Source organism: Bombus flavifrons, chromosome 2 (assembly GCF_040668555.2).
Source record: "Bombus flavifrons isolate JBK064 chromosome 2, iyBomFlav1_principal, whole genome shotgun sequence".
In the NCBI taxonomy this organism is placed as follows: Eukaryota; Metazoa; Arthropoda; class Insecta; order Hymenoptera; family Apidae; genus Bombus; species Bombus flavifrons.
This window is the reverse complement of record NC_138443.1, coordinates 5,753,964-5,780,668: the sequence shown is the minus strand read 5'-3', so window position 1 is coordinate 5,780,668 and position 26,705 is coordinate 5,753,964. Positions and strand designations below refer to the sequence as shown.

The following is a 26,705-nucleotide window of genomic DNA, read 5'->3' as shown; positions in this document are numbered from 1 at the left end:
TCTAACAGTCATAAATGGTAACAAATTAAAATCGTCGTTTCATATTTTTGACCGTTAATGTGCCATACAGTAGTTAGTATTTATGGTTTTCATTCCTCGAAAACACAGTGTTCAAGTTAGTCTACTGAAAAGAAAATTTAGCTTTAATACCTCCCTCGTTAGACTATACAAAATACGTGAACAATGAAAAGATAAAACCTTTTCCTATTTTTTCTCAATTATCGACTTTTCTTCCTTCTTAATTGTTAATAAAACGAAATTTTATAATGTCGCGATATCTGCAACATTCAATCTGTTTCAGAGAATAAATTAATTCTCACCTTCCGTGCATGTATGAAAAAAAGATTTCAAATGTAAATGATGCGATAAAGTTTAGGACAAATATATAAAAATTGTTTGAAATTCCTACTTAAATGTAAGTTGCATCAATTGCAGAAAAAAAATTGTGCCAGTCTGATCTAATAATAAAATATCGGTGAAACGTACGGAATAAATTTTAATCATTAGAAGAACGTTTAGTGAGTGAAATAATAGAAATATTCAATGGTAATTGCGTATTAGGTGCGACAATAAAAATCAATTTTAAAAACAGTCCGTTGTTATTTATTGTAACATATATACACAAAATATGTACATACAATATAGCCTGCTACGATAAAATAAAGATATATAGTATTTTTTAACATATGGAGTATAGTGAGATATACATAATACATGTCCTCTATGAAAATACTATTAAATAATGAGAAATATAATACAAATACAATAGAATTCTTTCATTTCTTATAACAAATTTGTAAAAAAAACAACAAAATATCGTTTATTTAGTTTCGAGATCATAGTATTACTGTTTCATGTTTTGTAAATATTTTTGAATACTTCTTTAAATTGTTCTGTTTCTTAATATTTAAGAAATTTATATTTTTTATTGATAGTATGTGCTTCAGTTAATTGTTTTTCCTTTTTGACACAAAACAAATATTTCTTTGCTGATAACAAATTATACATAATACTTTCTTATCTTTCATCATATTTTATGCAATATTTATCTCAAACAATTCATATTTACAATAACTTTCGTTTGACTGATATAATGAAATGCAAAACGCCATAATGATGATAAGTTTGTTATTATACTGATGTTGTATTAGCTTTTATAAAGATATTCTGCTATCCAAAATTTTCAAAATGAACAATATTCACGCCATTCAATTAGCACGCATGTTGTATCATTAATGCTGACATTAAAAATCTATATTGTTTCTAGTAAATAAAAGAGAACTTACAAATAAAAACAGGAAAAGAAGGAAATAAGAAATAAATAAAAAATTTCCCTGTAGCAGAAATATTCATACTTCCCAATTTCGTTATTACATGCACCTTGAAATTTGTGACCATAATATATCTCAATTTCAAATATCCTGCATACAATAATAAAATATGTGCATACATATATATAATTATATAACTTTCATTTTTAAGCATAAGGTGAATGATGCATTTCGGTACATTCAAAATATGCAAACATTATCGTTTGACGAAATCTCATACATGTTTCCTTTTACAAAGCAACAGGTGTCCTATCCATCTTCGTTATTTATCACTTTATTGCTAATTTATCACAAAGATTTCTGACACATTCAATCACTTCAACTTTCGCTAATATCGTACTTACTTTATAATAAGCCTCTGTAATATATTTATTGAGAGACTAGTATGTAGTATCGCAATACGCACTATACGTATATACTACATATGTATGTATTAATTTCTCTTTATCATAATGCCTCTACAAGATAGCAATCGTCTACGAATTCATGTTTTTCAAGTTTCGAAAACACATTAAACCGTATATTTTTTAAAATGTGCTCCTTCTATTTGAGATATTTTATAATCTTCATAATGAACAAGAATATTTTTAATTGAGAATGACACTGTTTCAGGATATTACAGTTCAGGAATTTGCATTTCTTTTATTTAAATTATTCTGATAACTTCTTTTATTTTGCTATAGCTTGTAAACAAGGTCAAACAGACATATATTTATATGAACTATTTTCAGATGCTGAATCAATCCCTGAGATATTGTCTATTACTCATATTACAAGAGATTTACTCCATATATTGAACGACATAATTATTAAATATTAGATGTTAATATTTGTTATATATAGATCTATTTTTCTGATAAGATTGATTTTTAAAAAATATGAACAAATATTGCAATACTTTTTGATACAAAAAATATAAAAATATAAATTAAAAGCTTAAGATCCATTGATGCTTTTAAGTTCGGAAATTAATAAAACCAATAAATTCTTTTATGTCTTATTTAAAGTAACCATAATATTAAGAAATGCTTTAATATAAATATATAATACATAAAAAATATATAACATAAACATTATATATGCTTTTAACATTTATTGTTACTATATACACACATACATATAATGTAACGTATATATGTAATATATATAAACTATAACTTCATTGCTGAGTTAAACATAGATCCATACATATATTTTACCTAATTTTCGCTGTATGCACCAGGCATACAATGTTTTAAATGTTATAAAAATACTTAGGCATACAAGTAAATACAAAATGCTAATTCCATCAGTAACCACAGACTATCATATAGATATAATTTTTTGGCAAATCTTTTCTTTCAGTTTCTTTCAAGAACATTTATCAAAAGGTAATATTAATAAAAAATACCCAAAATTAATACAGTAATTTTACATATTTTTACATATTTGTACTGTCATTTTGTATCTGGATTGGAACACTAATCATTTTTAATATTATTTAAGATACTATTTTAGCTAAAATTGAACATGTTACATATAACACTATAACACTGTATATTTTTATATGCAAATTTCTATATTAGCTAAATAACAATTATGTATTGTACATGTAACTAAACAATTTTTATATAATAAAACATCTTTAATTAGACAAAAAAAATATATATATATATATGGAGGAACATTGAAAAACATTTTTTGCATATGGCATAATAAATAAATAATTATATTAGTAATCCAAACAATTAGAAAGACCAAAAATATAAATGAGAATGAAATAATTATATATTACCAAATTATCAAGATGATGCAATCATTTTTAGTACATCACCTAACTCATTTGCATAATAGTCTGGAATTATCAAATCTTTAGAACTTGTAGTAGAAGCGTTCATGGCATCTACGTCATTTTGTGTTGTAATACCCGTTAATACAAGAAGAGTTTTAAATCCACAACGTTTCCCAAGAAGAATGTCAGTATTACAACTGAAATAGAATAATTATGTCTTAAACATACCAATAATAAAATACTGCTGCATAGTGTTATGACTATGAATAATATTTACTTGTCACCAATCATAAGTGTTCTTTGAGGATTTAAACCATATTTCTTTATAATATATTCGCTCAAAAATGATTCTGGTTTTCCAAGCATCACTGCTGATCTATTGGATGCCATTTCTATAATCTTTATGAAACATCCAGTTCCTATATAATTAAAATTTATACTTCAAAATTTTAAAAAATATTTGAAATAAATATATTAATAGTGTAGCATAATAAATAGTTTTGCAACCTGGGAATTTATTAGTATTTGGCGATGGTCTTTCTACATCACAATTTGTCCCTATAAAATGAACATTTGGATCTCGTAAATAAGTGGCAGCTTTCACAAGCTTAGGAAAACTAAAGTGTTTATCAAAGCCTACAATAACTGCTCCAACTTCTGGGTCTGGTTTAAAGTTTTCTATCATTTCTACTTCATCACCTTCCATTACATCTGGCTACAATAACAAAACAAATTTCATATTGTTAATTTGAGCTGAATTGGAGACAATTATATATCTTTTGTTTAAAAAGACTTACTCCGACACCAAAATGTTTGATACCTTCAGCTTCCAATTCCTTGGTAATACCATCACTCCCAACTACGTATGCTTTTTTATTAAATCTTTTTTCCTTAAGATACATAGCAGCCAAAAATGAAGAACATACTATTTCATCCTGAAGAAAAGTTTAAAATAACATTTTAAACAATAAATGCATATTATTTAATCCAAAACATTACCTCATATATTTTACTTACTATTGTTGCATCATACTTAAGATTTTTACACTTGTCCACAAATTCAGACCTGGTTTTAGTATTACTATTTGTTACATAAAAAAACTTTTTACCTAATTCTTTAAACTTATTTACAGTTTCAGGTGAATTCTTTATTACTTGGGTTTCCTTCCATAGAACGCCTAAGGTTTACTGAGATTAAAATACCATTTATGACATTGTACATTGAAGTATTTGTCTATTATTATCTTACAATTATTAAATACTCCAATATCAAAAATATGATATAAAAATAACATAAAGTACGCATATTTATTTTCAATAATTTTTTATAGAAATTATTTTGCACTAAGTAGTCACTCACCATCACAGTCTGATAAAACTACATCAATGGAGTCTATGAAATTTTTAAATTCTGCACTTGATAATGACAATATATTACGTTTTGTCGTCATTTTGCAACGACCTGCAGATCCAACTTTTCAAACTGAAATGGAGCTAGGTCTACTATTCACACAAAGTACACTCTTTAGCAATTAACTACGGTAACTAAAGAGATGATCTTAAACAGAGCATGTCTATCAGCCTATCAGTACTATTATTGACATTCACGCATTTGTAACATGACCTTGCGTGCTGGTTACGTAATATAGGAATATAAATTGTTCCTATATCATTCCAAACTACAAATGTATATGATTGGCAATTATATATATCAATATCAATAGAGAAATAATATGGGCTGCACTTCGATTTAATAAACATAAAGTTATTGCCCTTTTTATTGCAATTTAATAATTTTCAATGCATATAATCCAAAAATACGTCTTGTTGAATGTTTTTAGCATATTTGATGGCTTACTTCGATGCCATATAGGCTTCTATTTATAGGATTCATCCAATGAATTGAGTCTCTGGCTGTAACAAACGCACGTGGATGTCGGCCAGTTTGCGGCGGGATTTTGAATCGTATATATTGGACTAGATTTGGATTACACATAACATAATATTTATGTAAAGACTATCAAACAGTCCGAATATAACTAATTATTTTGCAAATTTTAAATACATCATATAAAAGAATCTGTAATGATATACTCGATTTTTATATAAAAATTTTATACTGTATCTTGAAGAATAAAAAAGAAATGATTTTAATATAAAAAAGCTAATTTTTTGACTTATTATAATTGATCGAATAATTGGAAAATGAAATATAGTTTATAAATTGTATTGTAATTTATAATGTTTCTAGGTCTATAAATAATATGTATTATTACATGTTTATAAATAAAAGTCAAATTTTGTGAACATCAATATTATAATATACATATTTATTCTATCATTACATTGTTTTTGCATTGTAACCCTTATTATGTTTTTGTCCATTTCTTTTTTATATACTTATTCCTTCCATCACCTTTATTTTCTTAAAAAAATATTTTATTCATTAAAGATATAATCAGAATAAATATGATCTTAATAAACACAAAAAAACATATGTAATATTAAATTACATATTATTTGTTTCACACAAAATAAATGTTCTTTACATTATACTCAATTTTATAAATTTCATTATCTAAAATAATATCTAAAATATGTTCTATTTTTCGTTTATTAACAAAGTCACCATAAATTTTTCAAAAAATTTATTATAAAATATATTATACCTTAGTTAAGTACATATTCAACACTACGTATGCGAACAATATCTATGTATGTATAACAACTATGTATGCAATCAATCTCAGATTGTCAAACTGACTGCAAAATAAAAAAAAAGTGAAGCTAGACAACACTGAAGTTAGAAGAAACTCACATAATAGACGAAAAACTTAAGAAATTGTTAAAAACAGATTGGTAGAAATCTCTACGAAGGAAAACGTAGTATTCTACAATTTGAACCTTATCGTTGTATGTACATTTCTAAAATATAGAAGTTTTAAAGGACATACATTAAAAGACCAGAGTTCACGATGTTTTCTGAAGATCTACAATAAATCAATTAAACACTTGAACTCATCACACAGTATCAATAACTGACAATTCATGGTAATTAAAGCTAATGTTTCATTTGTCCTATCGCTTCTGTACTTTCATGTAATTAACTCGTCACTTCTATCGTTTCATGGATATTAAATCGACATCACAACCACAAATATAAACTTAGGTCCGGCAGAATAACAGTTAGCATATTGCCAACTGAAATTAGACTAAAATGTGTAACTGATTTATCAGTTCGTTAACATGTTGCAGTTGATAGCACAAAAGTAGTATCTTATTTTTACATTCATATATTCATTCTTATGTAATAAAGGGGCTACAGTAGAAAAGCGAAGCAATCTCCTTGTTGCAGATAGTCAACTTGGAGAGTTTTTTTAATGCCAATTAATAACCAACGTTCAACTACCGACTACTTGTAATTATGCATCTTTCTAGAATGTTTTTAATTTGGATCGAAATGGCCCCGAAATATCAGTCTTTTAGTTGAAATTTTGTTAGTTTTATTATACATAGTTGAGCATAATTCTACGAAATCTGATGTGGCCTCATAAGAACATACTATCTACGTTCCATAGCCGACGTCTTCTATAACACAATTATAATGGTTACACGTAATAACCGAAAGAGCATTTTGTTCGAATATTTAATATGTTTGAATAATTAATAAATACTTGTTTGAGTAACGTTGTATAACACTTAATCAAAATGTTTATAATATTTCTGTAACAAGTAAGTCACAATTTTACTTATTACATAAAAGTCAAAAATATATATAAAAGTGAAACAACTCAAATAAGGAACATGTCATTAATAACTACATAAAATAATATTACTTGAAAAATTACTCGAACAAGACGCTCACAATTATTAAAACAACAACACTATATGTTCTTCTTAAAATTAAATATCAACGGGATTTCGCTATATTAAGTATGTTATTATATCCCAATATATGTGAATATAGAGTGTGATAAACCTATGTACTATATGCTGTAATAATTATTTCTTAATGTTAACAAAACGAACTTATAGCGTTTGATTATCGAATTCTACACACTGATACACAAATACCTTCTATAATTCTAAAATTCATGAAATGAATCCCTTACACATTTTATTTTCGTATTTACGATTGATTTATCAAAGAAATAAATAGGAACCAGCCTACAGATCATGTATAGGGCACACATAAAAATTAATTATTATAGAAATTCATTAAAATATGGCAGTTCAGGCCAGTTTACTGAATTTTAAAATAATATATACTATTTTTCATAATTAAATGGTTGTTCCGTAGTTCATATATATTGGTAATCTCAGTCGTTAATCATAACATTGCAAAAAAGAAAGAATAAAGAAAGAAACTAAACCATTACTTTTCTTTTTTTTGCGTATGCCACTTTAACTACATTCACAGTTTCCATCAACAGAGTATCTAATATAGTTACAGTAAGACCATTTTTTACCGCGAGTTCATCATGATGGAACTTCGTCCATTCATCTTCCTCAGCCTGAGCTTCTCTAGCCAATAATTCATCAACCCTGTCCCTTCGCTTTCTGCTCCAACGCATCACCATGTTTTCCCGTTGTAGTTTCGTTTTGAAACCGAACAACGTGGCCACTTCCTTATTCACATAAGCATTAAGCTCTTGTATAGTTTTAGGGATTTTCATTGTAGGTTTTGTTTTCACATTTGGTTTTGTCCAACTTGGACCTGGTTTTTCGTATTCGGCCTGATAAACTTCGGCGATTGTTTCTTTGCACAGATCAAAGAGGAATGTGTTGTAAATTCTTCTATCCTTTTTTACAGTCTCGTCGTTTTCTTTGGTTAACTCGCAGATTTCAGGAGGAGCTTCTAAGCTCATGATATCTTCTCCAGCCTCTTTAGCATTAAATATTATAGCCGTGGCTTTTTCAGTAAATGCCGTTAATTCTTCAATATTGGAGGGAATTACAGCTGGAGGAGGAGAAGATGATCCAAGGGATGTTGAAATTCTTGCACCACCACCAGGTGGTGTGTATGGAGGTGGTGGTTTGTTTGGTATTTCTCGAACATAGAAAGATACTTCCTCTGCTTCTAATTTCTTAATCTGTTATAAAGGGATGATATATGTATAGGGGAACGACTTTTACATAAACAATATAATAAGATAGCAGGAATGAATTGTTACCTCTAACTCAATTTGAAGTTGTTCAATGCGAAGCAATTTTGCTTCCCAATCTGCCTCCATACCAGGTTGTTTCAATGAGGCTGTGTAAATAAAAATGTGAAATAATACAAATTCATGAAAAGCTTTATAAATAAATTGTCTAGGAAAAGCAACACGAATCTTTACATTACATTATAAGTTCACATTTTACTTTGTTTAGGTGCTTTGATGATTTTAAAAAAAAAAAGAAAAACATCCAAATATGGATAAAGAAAATATTCTGATGCATTAATAAAACAGTATGAAGCTGTGATAAAATTATACATTCCAAGATCATATATATGTATACAATAGTCATTTTCTTTTAAAAGTATCTAAAGAGAACAGAAGATACAATGTTTTATATTGTGTTGTGTTGCACAATATTTACAGGCTTTTTTTGTGCATACAGAAATTAATAAGTAAATATCAAGCACTCATGCAACACTGATTTGTATAAAAGGAACAAGTCAATGTTTGTTTCATTCAAAGTTTCGTGTTGTATTACCTTTAAGTAATTATTATCTCGACTTTGCTATTCTGAAAATAAATAATACATGGCTATACGAGGCAATGCTTTGCACAGGAATACACAGCCAACATAAAAATCAGAATGTGTCTCTGTAATGTATGTGATATGCAAGAATGTATTATCATTTATGCATTAAATTATATAAATAATATTAAAACTAAGTTGGTTGTATCCAATATGTATTTAATACCATAAAAATATGTATGTATTACATATTCAAATATCCGTTCAATAACGATATAATTTACAACTCAATAATTTGAATTATTTATATATACATTTAATATAAAGAATTATGATTACAAAATTAAAAAATATTTACAAAATATGAAAGAAATACTCCTCTATATATTGAATTATGAAATAGATATTTAAAAATATATTTTTACTAAAATTTAAATTGTATAGCCTTAATTTAATAGTAATGTAATAGTTACGATAAATAAAAATCATACCTTTTAATTTATCTATCATGATTTCTATATCCTTTTCAGATGTTGCAACAATGGGTGTAGCATGGAATGTATTCTTCGAATCTGCATTTTGATTTTCTATGTTTGAATTACTTAATAAATCATCATTTAACACGTCGATATCCAATCTTGAATCATTATGATCTCTAGGAGAATCCATCTCAATTTCTGATACACCTTTTGGTGTATCTCTGCCCTCACTTGACTCAGATAATACATCTTGTTCCTGCTTTTCTCTTTCTTCTGTTTTATTTGGATTAATCACTGCTTTTATCAATTGATTTTCTTTTTCTAGTGCTTCTGTTTTAGACTGCCGGCTTTCTAAATTATTTATTAGAGGTTGTTCATGTTTATCAATAGCTTTATTATCTACTTTTGAAGATGCAATGCTATCTGTATCAGAAATTTCAGTTTGTGATTTTTTATTATCTCCAGAAATATATTTATTGTCTTGAAGTTTGTTTATATCATTTTCTGAACTTGATGAAAATTTCTGTGCAATTTCATCAAGTATTTTCAATACTTCTCCTGATTTTTGTATTGCTTCATATCTTTCCAGTATAGAAGATGATTTTCGTAAAACAGCAGATTTCTGAAGTTCACTTTTATCGAATATTTCAGAAACTTCAAGACTTTCTTCTGAAATATCTTCATACTCTGGATCTTTCAAAATATCAAAGGTTTTATCCCCTATATTTGGTGAGACATCCGATACAATCACTTCAACATTTTCTACTGTTTTAACATTATTTATTATTGTGGAAGGAGTTACATTACTTTGTATTTTATTTTCTTGCATTTCAACGCTTTGAATATCTGTTTTATTATGTGAAGTCGATTCTGGTTTGGTAATAGAATCTATAGAATATTTAGTTTCTTTTTCTATAACATCCAATACACTTTCAGTTACTTCAACTAAATTATCAAGCTGTTCACCATCAGAACTATCTTGTTCTATTATGGATTCCAAGGATTTTTGTTCTTGTGTTATTTTGTCTTGTATTTCTTCTTTGTCATCACTTTTATTTATTTCTATAAGTTCTTCTTCTGCTAATTCTACTTTAGCATCAATTTCGAGTTCTGATAAACATTCACTTTCAGCACTCCCTGGTTCTAATTCTGTTATGATAATTTCTCGAGATTTAGATTCACTGAGACATGTATTATCATCATCTTTGATTTTTGTGTGCACATCTAGTCTTATAGCAGTCTCTGTACTAACTTTATTAGCTATAACCTCTTCATTGATATTTCTGTTAGCGGCTTCTTCATTAGTATCAATGATGTTGCCTTTATTTTCTTTCAAACATTTATCTTGTAAGGTAAAACTACTTAAAATTGGTTTCTCTTTTTCTTGTACTGTGACTTTTATTTTAGTTTTGCTTCCTATACTATGTACATGGTTCTCAACATTTTCTCTTGTTGAATTATCCTCAATGCTCTTTTCAACCTTATCCAGTATCTTAATCACAGAATCATAAATGGCCTTTTGGAAATCATCGGTTTCTATACTGTGCACAGTGTCTTCTTCATATTGCTCTTTATCGTTATCTTTCGTAATTATATTCAAAATATTTTTAGCTTTATTATCAGAACTTCCAAAATGAGAATCTAATATCGTTTCATCAATTTTGATTCCATATATGTCAATATTTGTAGATTCACTTTCTGGAATAAATAGTGACATATTTTCTATATCTTCTATATCGGTTATTGCGTTAATTTGATTTTTAGAATTATTAGTTGACTGGAATGTATCTTTTGAACTTGACAGTATACTCGAGTCATCATTGAATAATTTTGAAATTTGACTTTGAGAATTTTTCCATGCAGAATGAATATCAAATGAATCAGATGCGGTCCAATCATCTTTATCAAAACTTTTATTAATAAATCCTTCATGTGCCTGACTTCCATTTTTATCGACTTCTTGATTACTAATACTTAAAGCGCGATCAAAGGCATCGTGTTTAGATCCCTGAACAGATTTTTGAGAAATTTCTTTAGGTTTTCCCGTATCAGTTTGTAGAAATGAAATTTCATTCTTATTATTATCGTTAAATTCTTTGGATTCATTTAAGAATAATTCTGAACCTTCTATTTTTGAAGCTGTGCATATATCATTTATATTTTGGCATTTACTATCATTCACTGTATCTTCCATATAATCTATTGGTTCCTTAAAACTATCATTTTGTTTGGACGAATTTGATAACTGTGGAGAAATTTGTCTTTTTAATAATTCATTTATATATTCTGTAACTATTGTCTGTTTTGAAATATCCTGCAGAACTTGTTTAAGAGATGGATCATTTTTATTTTCAGACTGAGTTTCTATATTAAGTACATTTATTATTGAACTATGATTGATATTTGTGCATTGATTTGAAGACTTACTCTTCTCAGCTAAGTTGGATTTTTCTAAAAATAATGAAGAACTTTTACTGGACCCCAATGATTGATGACTCTCTAAATTATATGAGTTAACCGAATCTTCTTCAATATTTGCATCAACATTTTCTTCAGAATATACTGTTTCAAATTCCATAATATTTATACATTCTTCATTCTGCATTGTTTTTGAACAAATTTCGGATATGGATCTGATTCCAACAGAAGTATTACAAGACACTTCTTCATCTTTTTTATGCAGGCTTAAATTATTATTTTCGATTAACATCTCTGAGCGACTGAGATCATCCTTAGTTGCCTTAATATGTTCTAATATTATAGATTTCTCGATTTCATTTAAAATTTTTTTGCTTCTCGCTTTATAATCAATTTCTTGGATATTTGACCTAGAAGGCGATATTTTATTTTGAGGCATCATAACAGATATTACATTATCGTCTTCTTTCGTTATAATTTTATTATCACTGATGTTAGTAACCGATTTCAATTTTGTATTATTCGTTAAATACTGTGGAATGTCAGAATTACCCTTCTCTTCATATAATTCTACATCTGTGCTTTTGTCTTCTTTTACGATTTCCTCATCATAAACTTCGTTATTTTTATCAGATACTGAAAGTATTTCTGATATTCCTTTCGATGTACTTCTCTCTTCATTTTGTGACTCATATTTTCTTTCTTCGTTCGATTTTTTATTAAAGCGCGACATCATCTCTGAAAGTATCTTTAGTTCATTTTCCAATGAGCTTATATCCTCATTCAAATTTTGATTATTTAAACGCAAAAAGTCTACTTTTTTGGAAAAATCAAGACTTTCATTAACAGATTCAGTGTTGATTTCTGCATTAGAATTTTGAATATTACTGGATTTTCTCGAAGAAATATGTGAATGTTCTGAATGTTGTGATGAAATAGTTCTAGCCTGAGACTGTTCAGAAAATGTATCAAAATCGGATTTATACTCCTTTAAATCAGACTGAATCGTAGTATCATGGTGAGAAAGCTTAGCTTCCGATTGTGTAAGTATATCTGTTTCAGACTTCGATGTATTAATTTCAGTTCTAATATCTTCAGAAATACTTTGATTGTTTCGGATTTCATCTTTATATTGTCCAGTTTTACAAGGAATATTTTTGTCAGATCGTCCATCTGAGACTGATGACATCGCAGCAGAACCAAGTTTATCAATTTCAATCTTTTCTGATATGATTTCATCAAAAACTGATTGAGTGCGGTGATTTGCCGTACTCATTTTTGCGGAACTTGGTTGTTCTAATGTTTTCATACTTCTTGAAGATTTAAGCGTCTTTTCAGAGTGATTTCTATCATATTTAGCTTCAATAATTTCATCTCGTAATAAATTAATATTTTTTATGGAATCTTTTACTGGTAATTTTTTCGTGGAAAATAAATCAGATTCCGACCTAGACCTCAACAAATCGCTGCTTTTGAACATATCCTGTAGCTTTTTCAGAGGAATCTCAGGTATTTTGAAGTCTGCCAAAGATTTGGACTCTATCGCTAATTTCTCGTTGTCTTTAGAAGATCCTTTTTTCGACTCCAGTTTCTTACGCATTTCGTAAATCGTTGTATCATATTTCTGTTTGAACATAACAAATCATTCAATAAATGTAACATAAGATTTATCTCATCAAATTTATTATAAAATCATATTCAAATCTATTAACAATATTAAATTATCTACCTTGATTTGATGCAGTAAATTAGCTTCTAAAGTTCGAAGTTTTTGTTTCGTCTGTTTCCTGGCTTCCCTTTTCAAACGTGACATTTCTATTCGTCTTTCAGCTAATTTTTCAGTGAGTAACTCTATTCTTCCTTCGATATCGCTCGTGTCCGATGAAATAGTAGTATCTATAAAATAACACATACTTCTCTCTGATAGTTATCAGAGTTAAAAGATGTATATTTATATAAAATAGATGATTCAATGCAAATTATTAAGTAGTATATTTTATACACATTATCGTTTAGAAGTATTTGTTCATTCATGAAGAAATTTTACTATTACTGACATAAATAATTTTTTATTAAACGTTATGTAGAAAACACATGTGACATACTTTAATAATATTACTTTGAAAATTTGCAAGGTACGAATCGTAGGTTTGATTTGTTTAATGGTTCTTATTAAAAATAAATAAAGAACTTTTCTGAAAAATTTCTCACAGCTTTAATAAACGATAATATATCTTAAAATACGTACGAAGTATGAATTATACACATGTATGAAGTTGTATTTGAAAAAACTCTACAATAAAGCTACCTTGTTGAGAAAAAACATTAGATGTTGCAGTTACAAGTTTAAGTGCAGCTTGTTCCATTCGTGCAACACGATCTTCTTCATTTCTTAATTTCGCATGCCAAGCCATCCACTCTTCCACACAGTTTTTCCGCGATGTAAGTGCATCTTCACGTGCGTTCAAAATTCTAAAAAATGTAACCACATCCGATAACACGAATACATTTTCCATATCGATTAAAATAACTACAAAAAAAATTTGTGGTAAAATTGCAAGGATTCGAAATTATTAAAAACAATTATTTAGGCGTAAGAAGTAAGCCAAATATTCTTTACTACAGTGGAATACTGCAATAACGGCGGAATGCAAATCGTCGGTGCACTGAATCTATTTTTACAATGCTTCATTTCATAGTGTGAATACACAGTTTATTATTAGACTTCTTACACGTATCTCTAGTGATTCACACATTTATTAATTCAATTTAATCATATTAGAAACACTTTCCGAAATCATGACGATAAAATATATAAATATATAAATTAATCTAAAAAAACATATACTTACTGTTCAAGCTTTTTAGATGTTTTCAAATTATGATCTTGTAATCTAATAACCACGGATTTAGAATAATTTCTGTCACTCTCTCCGGAACTATGATGAGAAATAGCGAAATTACTAATCTGAGATTTTGTGGATGTCTCATCGAAATTATGCCCATTCTTGTCTTGGCTACAAAAGGAATTTTCATAGGAGTTTACACTTTTATCAAACATTTTTTGACAGAATACATTCTCTTTGCTATCATAGTCGTCTATCCTATCTGTTAGTAATTTGAAATTCTTATCTTTTGTATGTTTATCCATAAGTGCAGTTTCATCGTTCTTATCAAATTGAATAAATTCCTTTTCCATTTTTGTTCGTTTATTATGATGGTTGACAAGCTCCTCTGACATTTGAGAATTGGACTTGGATTGTAATATATTCTCGGTAAGTATGCTAGATGACGATTTGCTTTTTTGACATTTTGAACTTCTGCGTTTAAAATTTGATTTAGATTCGGAACTATATTGGGTCTTTTTAGACATATCGGTCGGAATTGATTTACTGCTTCGTTTAGAACTTTTCGAATACGTTTGTAAAACGTCTTCAGACGCTTGAGATGATTTTGATGTTTTCAATATGGTATCTTGACTAACAGAACTTACTTCTTCTGACAAAATTTCGCTATTCGTAGTAATAGCTTTCAAAGATTCCCTTGGGGACACTATACTCTGAAAATGATTATCAATTACTTGAGAAGGCTTTGATTTTTTAGATAATTCTTCTACTAAAGTGTCAGATTCTGATTTAATATGTTCAGAGATAGATTTGTTTAGATTCTGTTGTACTTCTAACATATCGGGAGATTTTTCTTTCTCAAAAAGATATTTCCCAGGAATGCTTATGGAATGATTCGAGATCAATTTTGGGTCAACAGAATGTTGATGCGATTTCAGTCTTGTAACATCCACCTTAGGCATCTTTTCCTCAAATTTTCTTGACTTTATCTCGTATTTAGATATGTTTCCATCCCTTTGTGTTTTGTAAAGACATTTTTCTTGAGACACATTGCTTTGTATAGCTTCATCGGATTTATCCGATCTTAAAAACGATGTATTAGATACCTCAATGAAATTCGTGAATTTATTACTATTTGGTAAATCGATTTTAGAAAAGTGTGATTCGTTTTCTGATATTTGCAAGCGCGCGTCTGTTTGAGATCGATCGTGCTGAGATTTGTCAGAATCAACTAGAGAACTCATAGAACTATTACTCCTTATATCATAACCCTTCATAGGTCCAGATAATCTCCTTGGAGACTGACTATCTGCACTTCGTTTTAGTTTTGTTAAAATATTTTTAGTGGATATTTGGGGATTAAACATGCTTCTCTGTTTTTGTAACATAAGCTTACGTTCTTGGCTTGCAATTTTATGAAGCTCTTTTAATCTAAAAACATAATCTTTATAAATATGTAAAAACTAAATAAAGTATTTTTAAGTACAAAGAATTGCAATACCTGTTCATTTCGTCCTTTTCTTGTTGTAATTTTAAAAGTAAAGCTCTCTGCTTCTTTTTCACAGAGCTAACACGACTATCTTGCCCAGTATCTTTTAATGCCCGTTTTTGTTCTTCTAGTTTCACTAACTTTTTAGTTCGATCATTCAATGTTTTTTCACGAGATTTGAATAGCATCTCAATTTTATCATATCTTTGTTTCTCGTCTTTTATTAGCTGTGCAATCTACAAAAATGCGTAATATATTTAATCTCAATTTATTTTTAATATGGAAATTTTAATCCATTATACTTACCTCTAGATCTAGATATTTATTAAAAGAACAAGTTAAGTCTCGAGTAGAGATGCTAATTTCCGTTCCAGTCTCTGTCCGTATAGACGATGTGGTTTCATGTAAGCTTATTTCAGACATCGTTCTTAATTTACTAGATAACGATATTTCTTCTATTTGATCTAAATCTTCGAATTGTTCTACCGAATCTAAAAAAAGATGTGGAACTTCACTGTCTCCAATGAATTCTTCTTCGTACGGTATTCCACATATCTCCGAGCATCTATTTTGTACATTTCGTCGAGTTGGACGTATATCTGTTTGAGTTGCCATGTCATTCACTGTTTGGGTTTGTACTTCTACAGCTTTAACTACTGGTTTAGTTACTTTATTTACATTGTCAAACTCGTTTCCCATAGTTTGACTTGTAATATGATGTACTTTGTGAGTCGGAAACGCTATGTCAACATTAATACTTTCATTAGTAATTAATAATTTTCATATATTATAATAAATAATTTATTAAATCTTTTACCTTTATCAGTGGCAACATGTTTCTGTGATCTACTAATTTCATTGCAATGTTCCATATCATCAATATTTCTTTCATCCATTGCTTTAGAGAAATGTGATTTTATTTGATCATTTGACTGATTATGTAGTAATGGTAACTCTTTTTCTTGATCATGTTTAACATTATATAAACATTTTTCAACATCCATGACTTGCCTCAGTGATTCATTAAATGAATCAAGAAGATGCAGCTCAGCTTGAAATTGCATGTGTAAGGCAGTTGGATGTAACTACAATTGTAAAATTGCTTTTCTAACATAATGCATAGATTAAATAAAATAGCAATATATACTGTACATATTTACTTACCAATGAAATATTTTCTGGCTCTGTTTCAGTTTTAGCTATATTATGTTTTGAACATTTAAAATCGGTTTCTATATTATTATTTTGCATAAATTGCCGTTTTCGCTTAGATCGAGGCATAAGATTCATATCTGGCGTAATTAAATCACAAAAGTCCTCTTGCTGTGAACGATTTTCATCTCTAAATGAAATTCTTCTTGGATCTAATAATGCACTTGATAAAATACTGTTGTTTAAATTAGATTCATTACTATTACTAGTTTGTTTAACTGTAGTAGCAACGCTTTGTATAAACGATTCTTCTTCTTTCTTTGTATTTACACTAGTACATTGTGTCAAAGAATCATCTGTATATTTTGAATCTTCAGTAGCTTTATTTGATTTACTAATGTTAATACTTTGTGCAATTTTTTCAGAATTTTTATTTCTCATCTGCTGTGTAGAGACAGTGATTGGACTTTGAGTTCTTACACTAATATTTGAATCAGTTACACTCTCTATACTTTCAGACTCCTTAGAGTTTATTATATACATTTTACCATCCATTTTACTTGTTGATGGTTTTACTTTTTCAAATCTTTTACTCTGCTCTTTAAAAAATACATTTCCTGTCTTTCCCTGTGATTGACATGTTATTTTGTGTTGTTGAACTTGTCTACTTTCTGATGAAAACATATATTTCTGATCACTTATTTGTTTTAACGTATGTAAATCATCCTTATGTTTGTAATCGAAATTTTCAAACATATTTCTAGACTCTCTAACTGTGAGCTTGTCTGATAATTTTGAAGATCGTTCGGAAAGTGATTCATTACTATAAGATCTGTTCTTAGATTCTAAAGAGATATCTCTTGTCTTTAAAGATCTAGTATTAATAGATCTATGTTTCTTATCATTAACCTTTTTAGCAGTTGATGTTGCAAAGTTTTTTGGTCTTGGTTTTGTTGGAACAAAATCACTTTCCCGTGGAATATGAAATGACAATCTGTCATTTTTTAATTTTATACCTAATGTATTTTCACTTACATTATTAGAAAAATCCTTCCTAGAAGCATGTCTTGGACTTCTGGATCTTCTAAGAAAGTATTGTACTGTATCATCTTGTTTAGAGAATGAGGATTCATCTTTTCTAATTCTTTTAGACCTGTTTTCCTTTTCTCTAGAATTTTCTCTAATGCATTCTTTCTTCTTTGATAAATTTGAAGATATAGAAATATTTGGCACCTTTAGTGGTTCTACTTCACTGTTAATAGTAGATGAGACATCTGATGTTGAGAAATCTAATCTTCTTTGAACTCGCTCAAAGCTCTTTGTTGGTTTCTCTCCTCTTTCATGAAATTCCTTTGTAGGTGTCTCAAATTTTGGTGATATCAACTCTTTCGATGCACAATTTTCTCTGTTAGAGAAATCTAATTTCTTTGCAGAAATTTTCAGATCTGGTGCTTTCAATGGCCGTATAAAATCCATTTTTTGTACAACTTCATGCAAATTCTGCACACTATTAGACTCTAATATTGTTGGAGACTTAATTGCATTTTTATTATTTAATTCATGTGTTTTTCTATAGACCTCAGAACCATCGTTTAAAGCAAGTTTTCGTTTCAGAGCACTTATAAATGTGAAAGGATATGGTTGGACAGAATGATATGATAACTTCTCTAGACTTTTCAAGTCAAATTGAAGTGGGACATGAGGTGGTTTGTCTTTAGATAGCTGACTGGTAATATAATCTTGCTGCTGCTAAAATTATATTTTATTACATTATACTTTTAACAATGTATATATACATATATATAGATAACTATTTTCATTTATAAAATCATTGCAATACATATGACACAAAGACAAAAAGATAAAATTGACTTACTGCTGCAGATGTTTCAGCACGTTGAACAATAATGTCAGGATCAGTGAAAAAAACATATTTCTTTTTTGCATTAGTATCTTCTTTTTTGGAACTACTTTGCATATTTTTACATCTGTTGCACAGCAGTCAATCTTTGTTTAATTGACACTTGCTTTTCCATACTTGTAATATGTGCAATAAATTAATAAACTACAAATATAATTTATAAATATTAAAAATATATATTTTTTTAAAACAAAACATTTTTCATGTTTATCTGTATAATTGTAATTATACAAGCACAAAAATTCATAAATAATCATTACACTGCAGATTTTTATGCATTTATAGGAAATTTAAAAGTAAGCTAATTTACACAAATGCACATAATATTAAACTGTGTAAAATATTCAAACTATAATACATTCTATAATACTTAGTAGAAAAGTCAATTTTCTGCAGAGGCTCTACTTTTTTAATTGGATTTTTAAAAATATGAAACTGCATAAAAATGTGTAGTCTATTATATTCTACTTATTTCCACCTAATAAACCAAAATAAATTTAATTGTCAAGATATTTCATAAACTAAATTAAACAATTTATACTGTTAATGCAAAAAATTATAAAATAATAATATTGATATATAATTTTATTATAAACTTAATAATGTATTAATGCATTATCTATAATCTATTAATATATTAACTGCTAATTTATTAATACATTATCTATGAATCTATTAATACATTATCTATTAATCTATTAATACATGAAAACTTACATTTAGATATTTAATACGATTACCGTTAAACACAGGTAAGACGAGACTAGTTCACAAAAGTACGTTAAGATTCAACGTATTTATAACCTAATTCAGTGTTACATAAATATGTTTCATAAAATCAATTTTCAAACATTTAACAAAAACTGACAAGTACGTTTTGAGATACTCAGAGAGAAACCGGGTTTTCATATATTATATATCATTCATTTTTTCATAATACTAAACACAATAACTTTCATCACGACGATCATTTGTAAACGACAATCACGTGGTGCTTCGTGAATTCCTACTTATGTAAAATTGAAAATATGGCAACGACAAAATCTGAATAATCGATAACACAGTTATTTACAAACGCAACACATATGCTAGTAACGTAAGAAACACATAACTATTTTTAACAATGAATATAATATTACGTGAAAATTTTATACTTGTTATATGTAAAGTTTTACAAAAACGACGTAAAAAGAAAAAAGCGATAACCGTGTATAATATTAAATAAAAAATATTAGATAATTTGCTTGAATGTCTTAAATTTCTGCGATTTTATCAGTCCTGGCAACATCAATGCTTCTAACATGAAATGAGTTGTAAATATAAAATGTATTCTGTTGTGTTGTGTGTTTGTTCATTTGGGGAATTTGAGCTTGGATTGTTACTTGTAGAGCGCTAACTTTGGTTTTATGCAAATTATTATACAGAAAATTATGAATTCATTGTAGAATTGTACAATTACTGTAAACTTGTAAATTGGACTGAATAAAACAATCTTATTTTTTTTTTGCGGATGAACAAAACATTTAATCATTTAAAACCCTTTCAACATTCACAATCATCAATTCCTTTCCAGTTTTCATTAATTTAAGGAATACGTTATAGGATACGAAGAAGAATTTCGACAAAATTAGTAAGTATTGGTAAGTACATATTAAAAGAATAAAGTATTAGAAAAGAATAAAGTAAGAGGTATTCGAGACCTTCTAAAATTCCTAGAAATGACGTCATTTTCTGAAAGAAAAAAAGACGCGAAGCAAAAATTTGCTATTCGAACGAGAAATATGTCGGTCAAAATAGCGATTTTGTATCAGGAGATGATAAATAAGAGATAACACAATTTTAATGATTCTTGAAAACGACGTCATACTCTAAGAATTTGTAGAAATTTTCAGCTCCTGGAAAATACTTTCGGTTGATTTTGTGATTTTATATCAGGAGAATATGATACCATAGGAAGCGGCATGATTTCGGCGGTACGAAAAGTCAGCATTAAAAAAAAAGCAATTTATTTCTATACATTTCTATTTATTAATAAATAAATTTTTATATTTGAAAAAATTACATATTATATAAATCTGAACGATACAAACAAAACAAACCAAACATCGCGCCGTTCGCGTTTACTTTCTCAACCGTTAAGTTCTAAGGCGGTTTTGTAGTCCATGAGTCGGCGCCATTCTTGAACTGTCTGCGAAACTGATCAAGTTAATAATTTTGAAAACATAAAACTTGATTGTAATTCGAAACCTTGTTTTTTCCCTCAAACAGGGAAAAAGGCATAAAAGATAAAAAATGAAGTTTATAAATCTAAAAGCTTCTTACAGCGTCTTTTGTGAACACGAATTTTGGGAGCATGAATTAATATAATTGTTAAAATAATTTTTGCCATATCTTCAATCATATAATATTGATCTTATTTGATTGTTTGACATTAAATGATATCATTTGTGTTATAAATTGAGAAAATTGTTTGTTGTTTTTAATGAACTTAATTTTGGAACCTACCATTTATATAAAGATTATTCTATCCATTTTCTGTAACCTTTTCTCATTTTCAATCAAATTTAATTCTACAAAACTATCATTGAATTATTCGACATTAATCAGTAAAGAAATCTTGTATCTTTTGCGATGTATTGTTTATATTAAAGATCAAGTTTTTTATTAAAACTTGTTTTACGTTATAATAAAATCTGTTTTAGTGAATAGTATTGCCAATTACAAATTATTGGAATTATATCACTCATTATGTGTTTCAAAATTTGTTGGTAAACAAAACACTCTGGAAGTTAAATATAACGTATTTCAAAGTAGTATTTGCATTTCTTCTCATCCGATACACGTCAAGAGATCAACAACTACGAGTATACGAAAACAGTAAGTTGAAATAGAAGATATGGAACAAGCGAATTCCATAAGTTCTACAGATGAAACATATAGTTGTGAGTGGCAACATTTTTTAATTAAAAAAAATGAATGGCAGAAAGTTATTTTAAACATATTCTTTGTATAAAAATTCATATTTTGTTTATAACATAAATATTATTTAATATAATTATGACAAAATTTGTTTTAATTTCAATTTATCAGCTAAAAATTAATGTATTTTTTAATAAGGAAAACTTTAATAAACCAAAAGCAAGAATACTTTCCTGCAAATAATCAAAGTATATTATTTTATCTAGGCAAAAAATCAAATTCAAGAATAAATTTAAATGATGCTATGTTTATGTCAATTAATGATGAGGTTTTTTCATACTCGGATAACGAGTGTTTTCATGATGTATTCGATTCTAGTCTCTCATTAAGGAATGAAGACACAGAAATCGACATTTCAGTTGCAACTAATACAGAAGAAAGCAAACATATTTCAAGTATATTTGAACACAATGATAGCACAAGTCTGTTTTCTTTACCTTGTACAAAATCTGATTCAGATTATGTAAGCAATAACCTTACGAATGATTTTTTACAAAATTCAAGTAATCTGCAACATCAACAAGACATGGACACTGAAAAAGATAATTGCAAGACAAATAAAGATGTTTCATTAAGGACACTATTAAGGCAGATGTTCGATGAAATTTTAGGAAGACATGACTCTTCAAAACAATTAGGCAAAACTTATGTTAACAGACATTCAAGTAATGAGTTTTTATCAAATAATAGCAACTTAACAGACAAATCGGACAGTTCTTTTGAAATAAATAATAATGACCCAGTATGTCAGACACAAAAATTTAATAATATGGCGACAACTTCAATTAATAATATAAATAACTATAGTAAAAGTAAAGTTTCATCTTCATTTAATACATCTTCTTTAGACAGATTCAATTCTGAGCAATTAATTACAATATTGGAGGATTCCAATGAAAGTAGTAGCAATTCAGAACTGAACGATTCTCAGGAGTACTCTGGGAGATGTATAGGCAAATTAAAACATTTCTTTCCTCATAAAATAGTAAATAAATGGATGAGCAGAAAAATATTTACCACCAGTGATATAAGTGAGATAAGTGATGCTACTACTATGTCTTCAAACATATCAACTGATATCGAAATACTAAGTAAAGAAATCTTAAAAAAAGCAGATAATGTACTTGAAAACAGGAATGAGAGTAAGTAATCTTAATATTTAAATTAAAAAAATAAATAAATAATATTTAAATATAAACACATAAATACGAAAATAATTTTTTTATGCAAAAATTATATCTCACTATAAGAACTGGTAACAATTTGTTATATAGTAATTTTTAATTTTTTCAGAATTCGATGTAAAACGGTCGTCAGTGTGCAAATTATGCAGGGTACATAAATTATTTCTAATTCCTTTCATAACTATAACTCCTTCAACTCCTTAAAAGATTTCTAGATAAATAAACTATTTAATTTCAAATTTTAAAAATACATTTAGTGTTTATTATTTAATATCCTTTTTAATTGTTCAATATTAGACTCAATCCTGTTGAAAATTTCAATCATGAAAATAAAATTTTATCAACATAATAATCATTTCAAACAAAATTTGCTATTAAATAATCTTTGTATATCAGAAAATTATCAAAAAACAAATAATAAAGAATTACCATTCCTTAAAAATAGCTAAAACAGAAATGGATAGAAAATACAGAAGCTTACTATAATATTACAAAGTTAAAGACTAAAAAGGTAAATTACAGTTTAACATAATAAATTTTGTAATAAGTTACTATACATTTTATCAAAGCAAAAAGATTTGTAATAATTTTTACATAATTTAATGATACCTATTTGAAATATATTCACAATATACTAAGTTCAAATATAATTTATTAAAAAGGTGATATAATACCCATTATATCCATTACTGCTAAATCAAAAGACCTGAAATGATATATATGCATTGATTGTAATATATTAAAATTTGCTATATACATTAAAGTAATACTATTAACTAAATTAAATGAACTTACTTGGAATTCAATTGGTCACCTGGAATGTAAAATGGATTGCATACAGCATTAGAATAAGCCGCATGCAATTTCTTAAAAATCTGCAAAGTATAGATTTACATATATTAAATATAGTTCTTTTATCATATGATTTATAAAAGATTTACCATTTTTACATCATTATCTCTCAGAGACGTGTTTGATGAATGAGACACAATAATAAATTTGATTTTTGTATTAGTAGCATAACCATATCTGAAATTGTACAAAGAAATACTATGTAAAAACATAATATATTTGAAGATGCAATACATGTTACATATGTACATTTTATATTCTTCAGTAGCATATAATAAATTTAAATACAAATCTCGTATATCAATAGCAGTTTTATTTCCAACATTTAATTTTTCTTCTATAATATCAATTGACGTATGAACTTTGCAATGAAATTGCAATGCTGATGATTCATCCACACATCTAATATATTTTGGAGAATTCTGCAAATAAGTAGTTTGGAACACATATTATTATTGCTATCGAATTTCAGAACTACAATATTTTTTGATTTGTATCATTTATTAACTAAAGATTTTGCACACTTATTAACATTCCAACCTTAAAAGATGTGTACTTACATCTTTTCCGATTACAGCTACACAAATGGCCATATTTATGAATCTTATAAACTTACAACATTATAATTCATAACAAAACATTTTTAGTAATTAAGATTGAAAACTTTAATTTTTGTAAAGATCATTACACACGTAAAGGCTTTTTTGTGAAGACCACACACATAAATATTGTTTAGATGTCACAACATATAGGTTATGCCACCATTTTTGACAACTGCTGATAATAACTGCTGTTAATGAATGATTAAACAGTTCTTAGTAAAATTAATAATCGTACAATTATGTTATAAAACATTGCATTGTTTTGCAATAAAATAACAACAACAAATGTATAGGTTTGGTAAAAATTTAATTGTATTTATAAACATGATATACGAATTATTTCATTTTTAAAAATAGAAACCATAAAATTGATTGAAAAATAAAATTATAAGGAAAATTAATTTTTAATTTGTATTTTATGTCTATATTTAAACATATGAGTACAATATAATGTAATACAATATCATTCTTTATAATATCTTTTCTTTAAAGTTCTATACTTGCGTAACATATACAAAGTTTCTAATTCTTTGATAATAAAATTACCATGAGCCAACATTTTATCAATTTTCTCAGGATCACGTTCTTGTTTATTTTTTTCAAAAACTTTTCTTAAATTTCGTTTGAAAACATCATAACCTCTTGGATAGTCACGACCCATATACAAGAGCTAAAAGCATAAAAAAATATTGTTATTTGTATTTATAATAATAAAATGGATAAACAATATCTTGTTTTATGTGTAATTTTCGTTACGTGTTATTATATATATATCGCACAGCTATTTTATTTTAAAATAACATATTTAATTTTTTAATAAATTGTAACGAAATTGTAATATTATATTTCATACCGTCTTGTATAATTGGATAACTTTAATACGTTGAGACATCGATTAAAAATTATTTTAAATTATAAGTATTAATCAATTAATGAATATTTTCTTGGTCATGTACATATACATGTACATATATGTTGGTTATGTATGTGCGCAATATGTATTTACACTTTAATTGAACAATATATATATAATTTCTAATGTATAGAAATTATATTAAAATATTCGAAACAGTTTATTGTTAAACACAATATTGTTTGTTCCATTACTTTAAATAATATTGCAAATGCAAGGAAACGCTAACAAAGCATTTCTGCTTATTTCATACTTCTGATATTGCAAAATGAAACACATGTTATTAACCAATCACATTATAACTCATTCTTTCATTAAAGTAAATAAAAGATGAATAATCGTGTTGTGATTGTTAATTAATTATAATTAATTAATTAGAATAGCGGTTCTTAACCTATGGCAGACTTTTGGGGAACTACGAAATCCTTACATACGCAAATTATTGTACTATACGAATAAAAATTATTTATTGTACTTATTTATTTATAATGAATCTCTTATCGCGAAAAAGGTTATTAATGAGTAGTTGATGAGTGTTTTAAATACATATTTAGCACATTAAGGATTTAAATATTGAGTTAAGTCTTAGGGATCCGTAACAATAGAAAATTATTCAAAGAGCATCCGTGATAAACAAAAGGTAGAATGAATATAAGAACTGCTGAACTAAATTATAGAGAGTTGCGTGTCTGTTCTTGTTACATATGGAGCGCTAAGCGCTCCGCTCGTGATGATGTGGTGACATAACAATTCGTAAATGAATTTTATATATTTTTATAGGAAAATAATTTTTATATTATCTTTTTTATTTTACAAAGCTTTTGCTTGAAAATATCTAGAAATATATGTTGAAATTTAACTATAGAACATAGTTATAAGAAGAAGATCTAATGCCTGATCTTAAATTGCACTTATTATTATAAGGGCTTCTGTACAAAACTAATAATACAAATAATTTCGACTTACAATACTACTCTTTTGCTAATTTACCACAGATAAATTTTACATCAATGTAATATGGAATTTATTACGTTCTGATTTTTAAAAAATTTTGCTCTAAATGCGTAATCAAGTTATTAA

At 27.4% G+C, this 26,705-nt stretch overlaps 4 protein-coding genes across 6 annotated transcripts; 1 reads left to right on the top strand and 3 right to left on the bottom strand.

Moving 5' to 3' along the window:
- Positions 1–2,404: 2,404 nt before the first annotated feature.
- Positions 2,405–4,779, bottom strand: LOC138189681 (glycerol-3-phosphate phosphatase). The gene is made up of 6 exons (XM_069131799.1): positions 4,463–4,779; positions 4,120–4,280; positions 3,900–4,037; positions 3,610–3,817; positions 3,380–3,521; positions 2,405–3,299 (listed from the first exon to the last, which is right to left on the bottom strand). Exons 1-6 carry the CDS (start codon positions 4,551–4,553, stop codon positions 3,113–3,115), a joined length of 927 nt encoding a protein of 308 aa, XP_068987900.1. The 5' UTR covers positions 4,554–4,779; the 3' UTR covers positions 2,405–3,112.
- A 956-nt stretch (positions 4,780–5,735) lies between these two features.
- LOC138189664 (uncharacterized) lies at positions 5,736–20,278 on the bottom strand. Of its 3 annotated transcripts, none has more exons than XM_069131749.1 (12): positions 19,813–20,278; positions 19,051–19,239; positions 17,187–18,923; positions 16,840–17,107; positions 16,329–16,762; positions 16,035–16,258; positions 14,540–15,964; positions 13,996–14,159; positions 13,417–13,607; positions 9,282–13,311; positions 8,277–8,356; positions 5,736–8,195 (listed from the first exon to the last, which is right to left on the bottom strand). In XM_069131749.1, the coding sequence occupies exons 2-12, from the start codon at positions 19,150–19,152 to the stop codon at positions 7,470–7,472; spliced, it is 9,381 nt and encodes a 3,126-aa protein (XP_068987850.1). In that variant the 5' UTR covers positions 19,153–19,239; positions 19,813–20,278; the 3' UTR covers positions 5,736–7,469. The 3 variants fall into 3 exon arrangements, with proteins under 3 accessions (XP_068987850.1, XP_068987852.1, XP_068987851.1); XM_069131751.1 differs by having other exon boundaries at positions 13,417–13,583; XM_069131750.1 differs by having other exon boundaries at positions 17,187–18,920.
- Positions 20,279–21,084: 806 nt separating this feature from the next.
- On the bottom strand, positions 21,085–26,318 carry LOC138189690 (trafficking protein particle complex subunit 2-like protein). The gene is made up of 7 exons (XM_069131809.1): positions 25,566–26,318; positions 25,228–25,382; positions 24,671–24,713; positions 24,360–24,532; positions 24,200–24,287; positions 24,054–24,133; positions 21,085–23,964 (listed from the first exon to the last, which is right to left on the bottom strand). Exons 1-7 carry the CDS (start codon positions 25,602–25,604, stop codon positions 23,913–23,915), a joined length of 630 nt encoding a protein of 209 aa, XP_068987910.1. The 5' UTR covers positions 25,605–26,318; the 3' UTR covers positions 21,085–23,912.
- Positions 21,914–23,508, top strand: LOC138189676 (uncharacterized). Its single transcript, XM_069131788.1, has 3 exons — positions 21,914–22,037; positions 22,281–23,216; positions 23,368–23,508. Exons 1-3 carry the CDS (start codon positions 21,992–21,994, stop codon positions 23,460–23,462), a joined length of 1,077 nt encoding a protein of 358 aa, XP_068987889.1. The 5' UTR covers positions 21,914–21,991; the 3' UTR covers positions 23,463–23,508.
- Positions 26,319–26,705: the final 387 nt, after the last annotated feature.

Coding starts and splice junctions, on each gene's coding strand:
- LOC138189681 (XM_069131799.1), bottom strand. CDS start 4,553: ATGACGACAAAACGTAATATATTGTCATTATCAAGTGCAGAATTTAAA. Junction 3,818..3,899: donor TCAAACATTTTGGTGTCGGA/GTAAGTCTTTTT, acceptor TTGTTATTGTAG/CCAGATGTAATGGAAGGTGA. Junction 3,522..3,609: donor AAATACTAATAAATTCCCAG/GTTGCAAAACTA, acceptor TTAATTATATAG/GAACTGGATGTTTCATAAAG.
- LOC138189664 (XM_069131749.1), bottom strand. CDS start 19,152: ATGCAAAGTAGTTCCAAAAAAGAAGATACTAATGCAAAAAAGAAATAT. Junction 15,965..16,034: donor GAAAAGGACGAAATGAACAG/GTATTGCAATTC, acceptor TTATGTTTTTAG/ATTAAAAGAGCTTCATAAAA. Junction 13,312..13,416: donor ATTTACTGCATCAAATCAAG/GTAGATAATTTA, acceptor ATGTTCAAACAG/AAATATGATACAACGATTTA.
- LOC138189676 (XM_069131788.1), top strand. CDS start 21,992: ATGGAACAAGCGAATTCCATAAGTTCTACAGATGAAACATATAGTT. Junction 22,038..22,280: donor TACAGATGAAACATATAGTT/GTGAGTGGCAAC, acceptor TATTTTATCTAG/GCAAAAAATCAAATTCAAGA. Junction 23,217..23,367: donor ACTTGAAAACAGGAATGAGA/GTAAGTAATCTT, acceptor TAATTTTTTCAG/AATTCGATGTAAAACGGTCG.
- LOC138189690 (XM_069131809.1), bottom strand. CDS start 25,604: ATGTCTCAACGTATTAAAGTTATCCAATTATACAAGACG. Junction 25,383..25,565: donor TTATCCAATTATACAAGACG/GTATGAAATATA, acceptor TTATGCTTTTAG/CTCTTGTATATGGGTCGTGA. Junction 23,965..24,053: donor GGTGACCAATTGAATTCCAA/GTAAGTTCATTT, acceptor ATATCATTTCAG/GTCTTTTGATTTAGCAGTAA.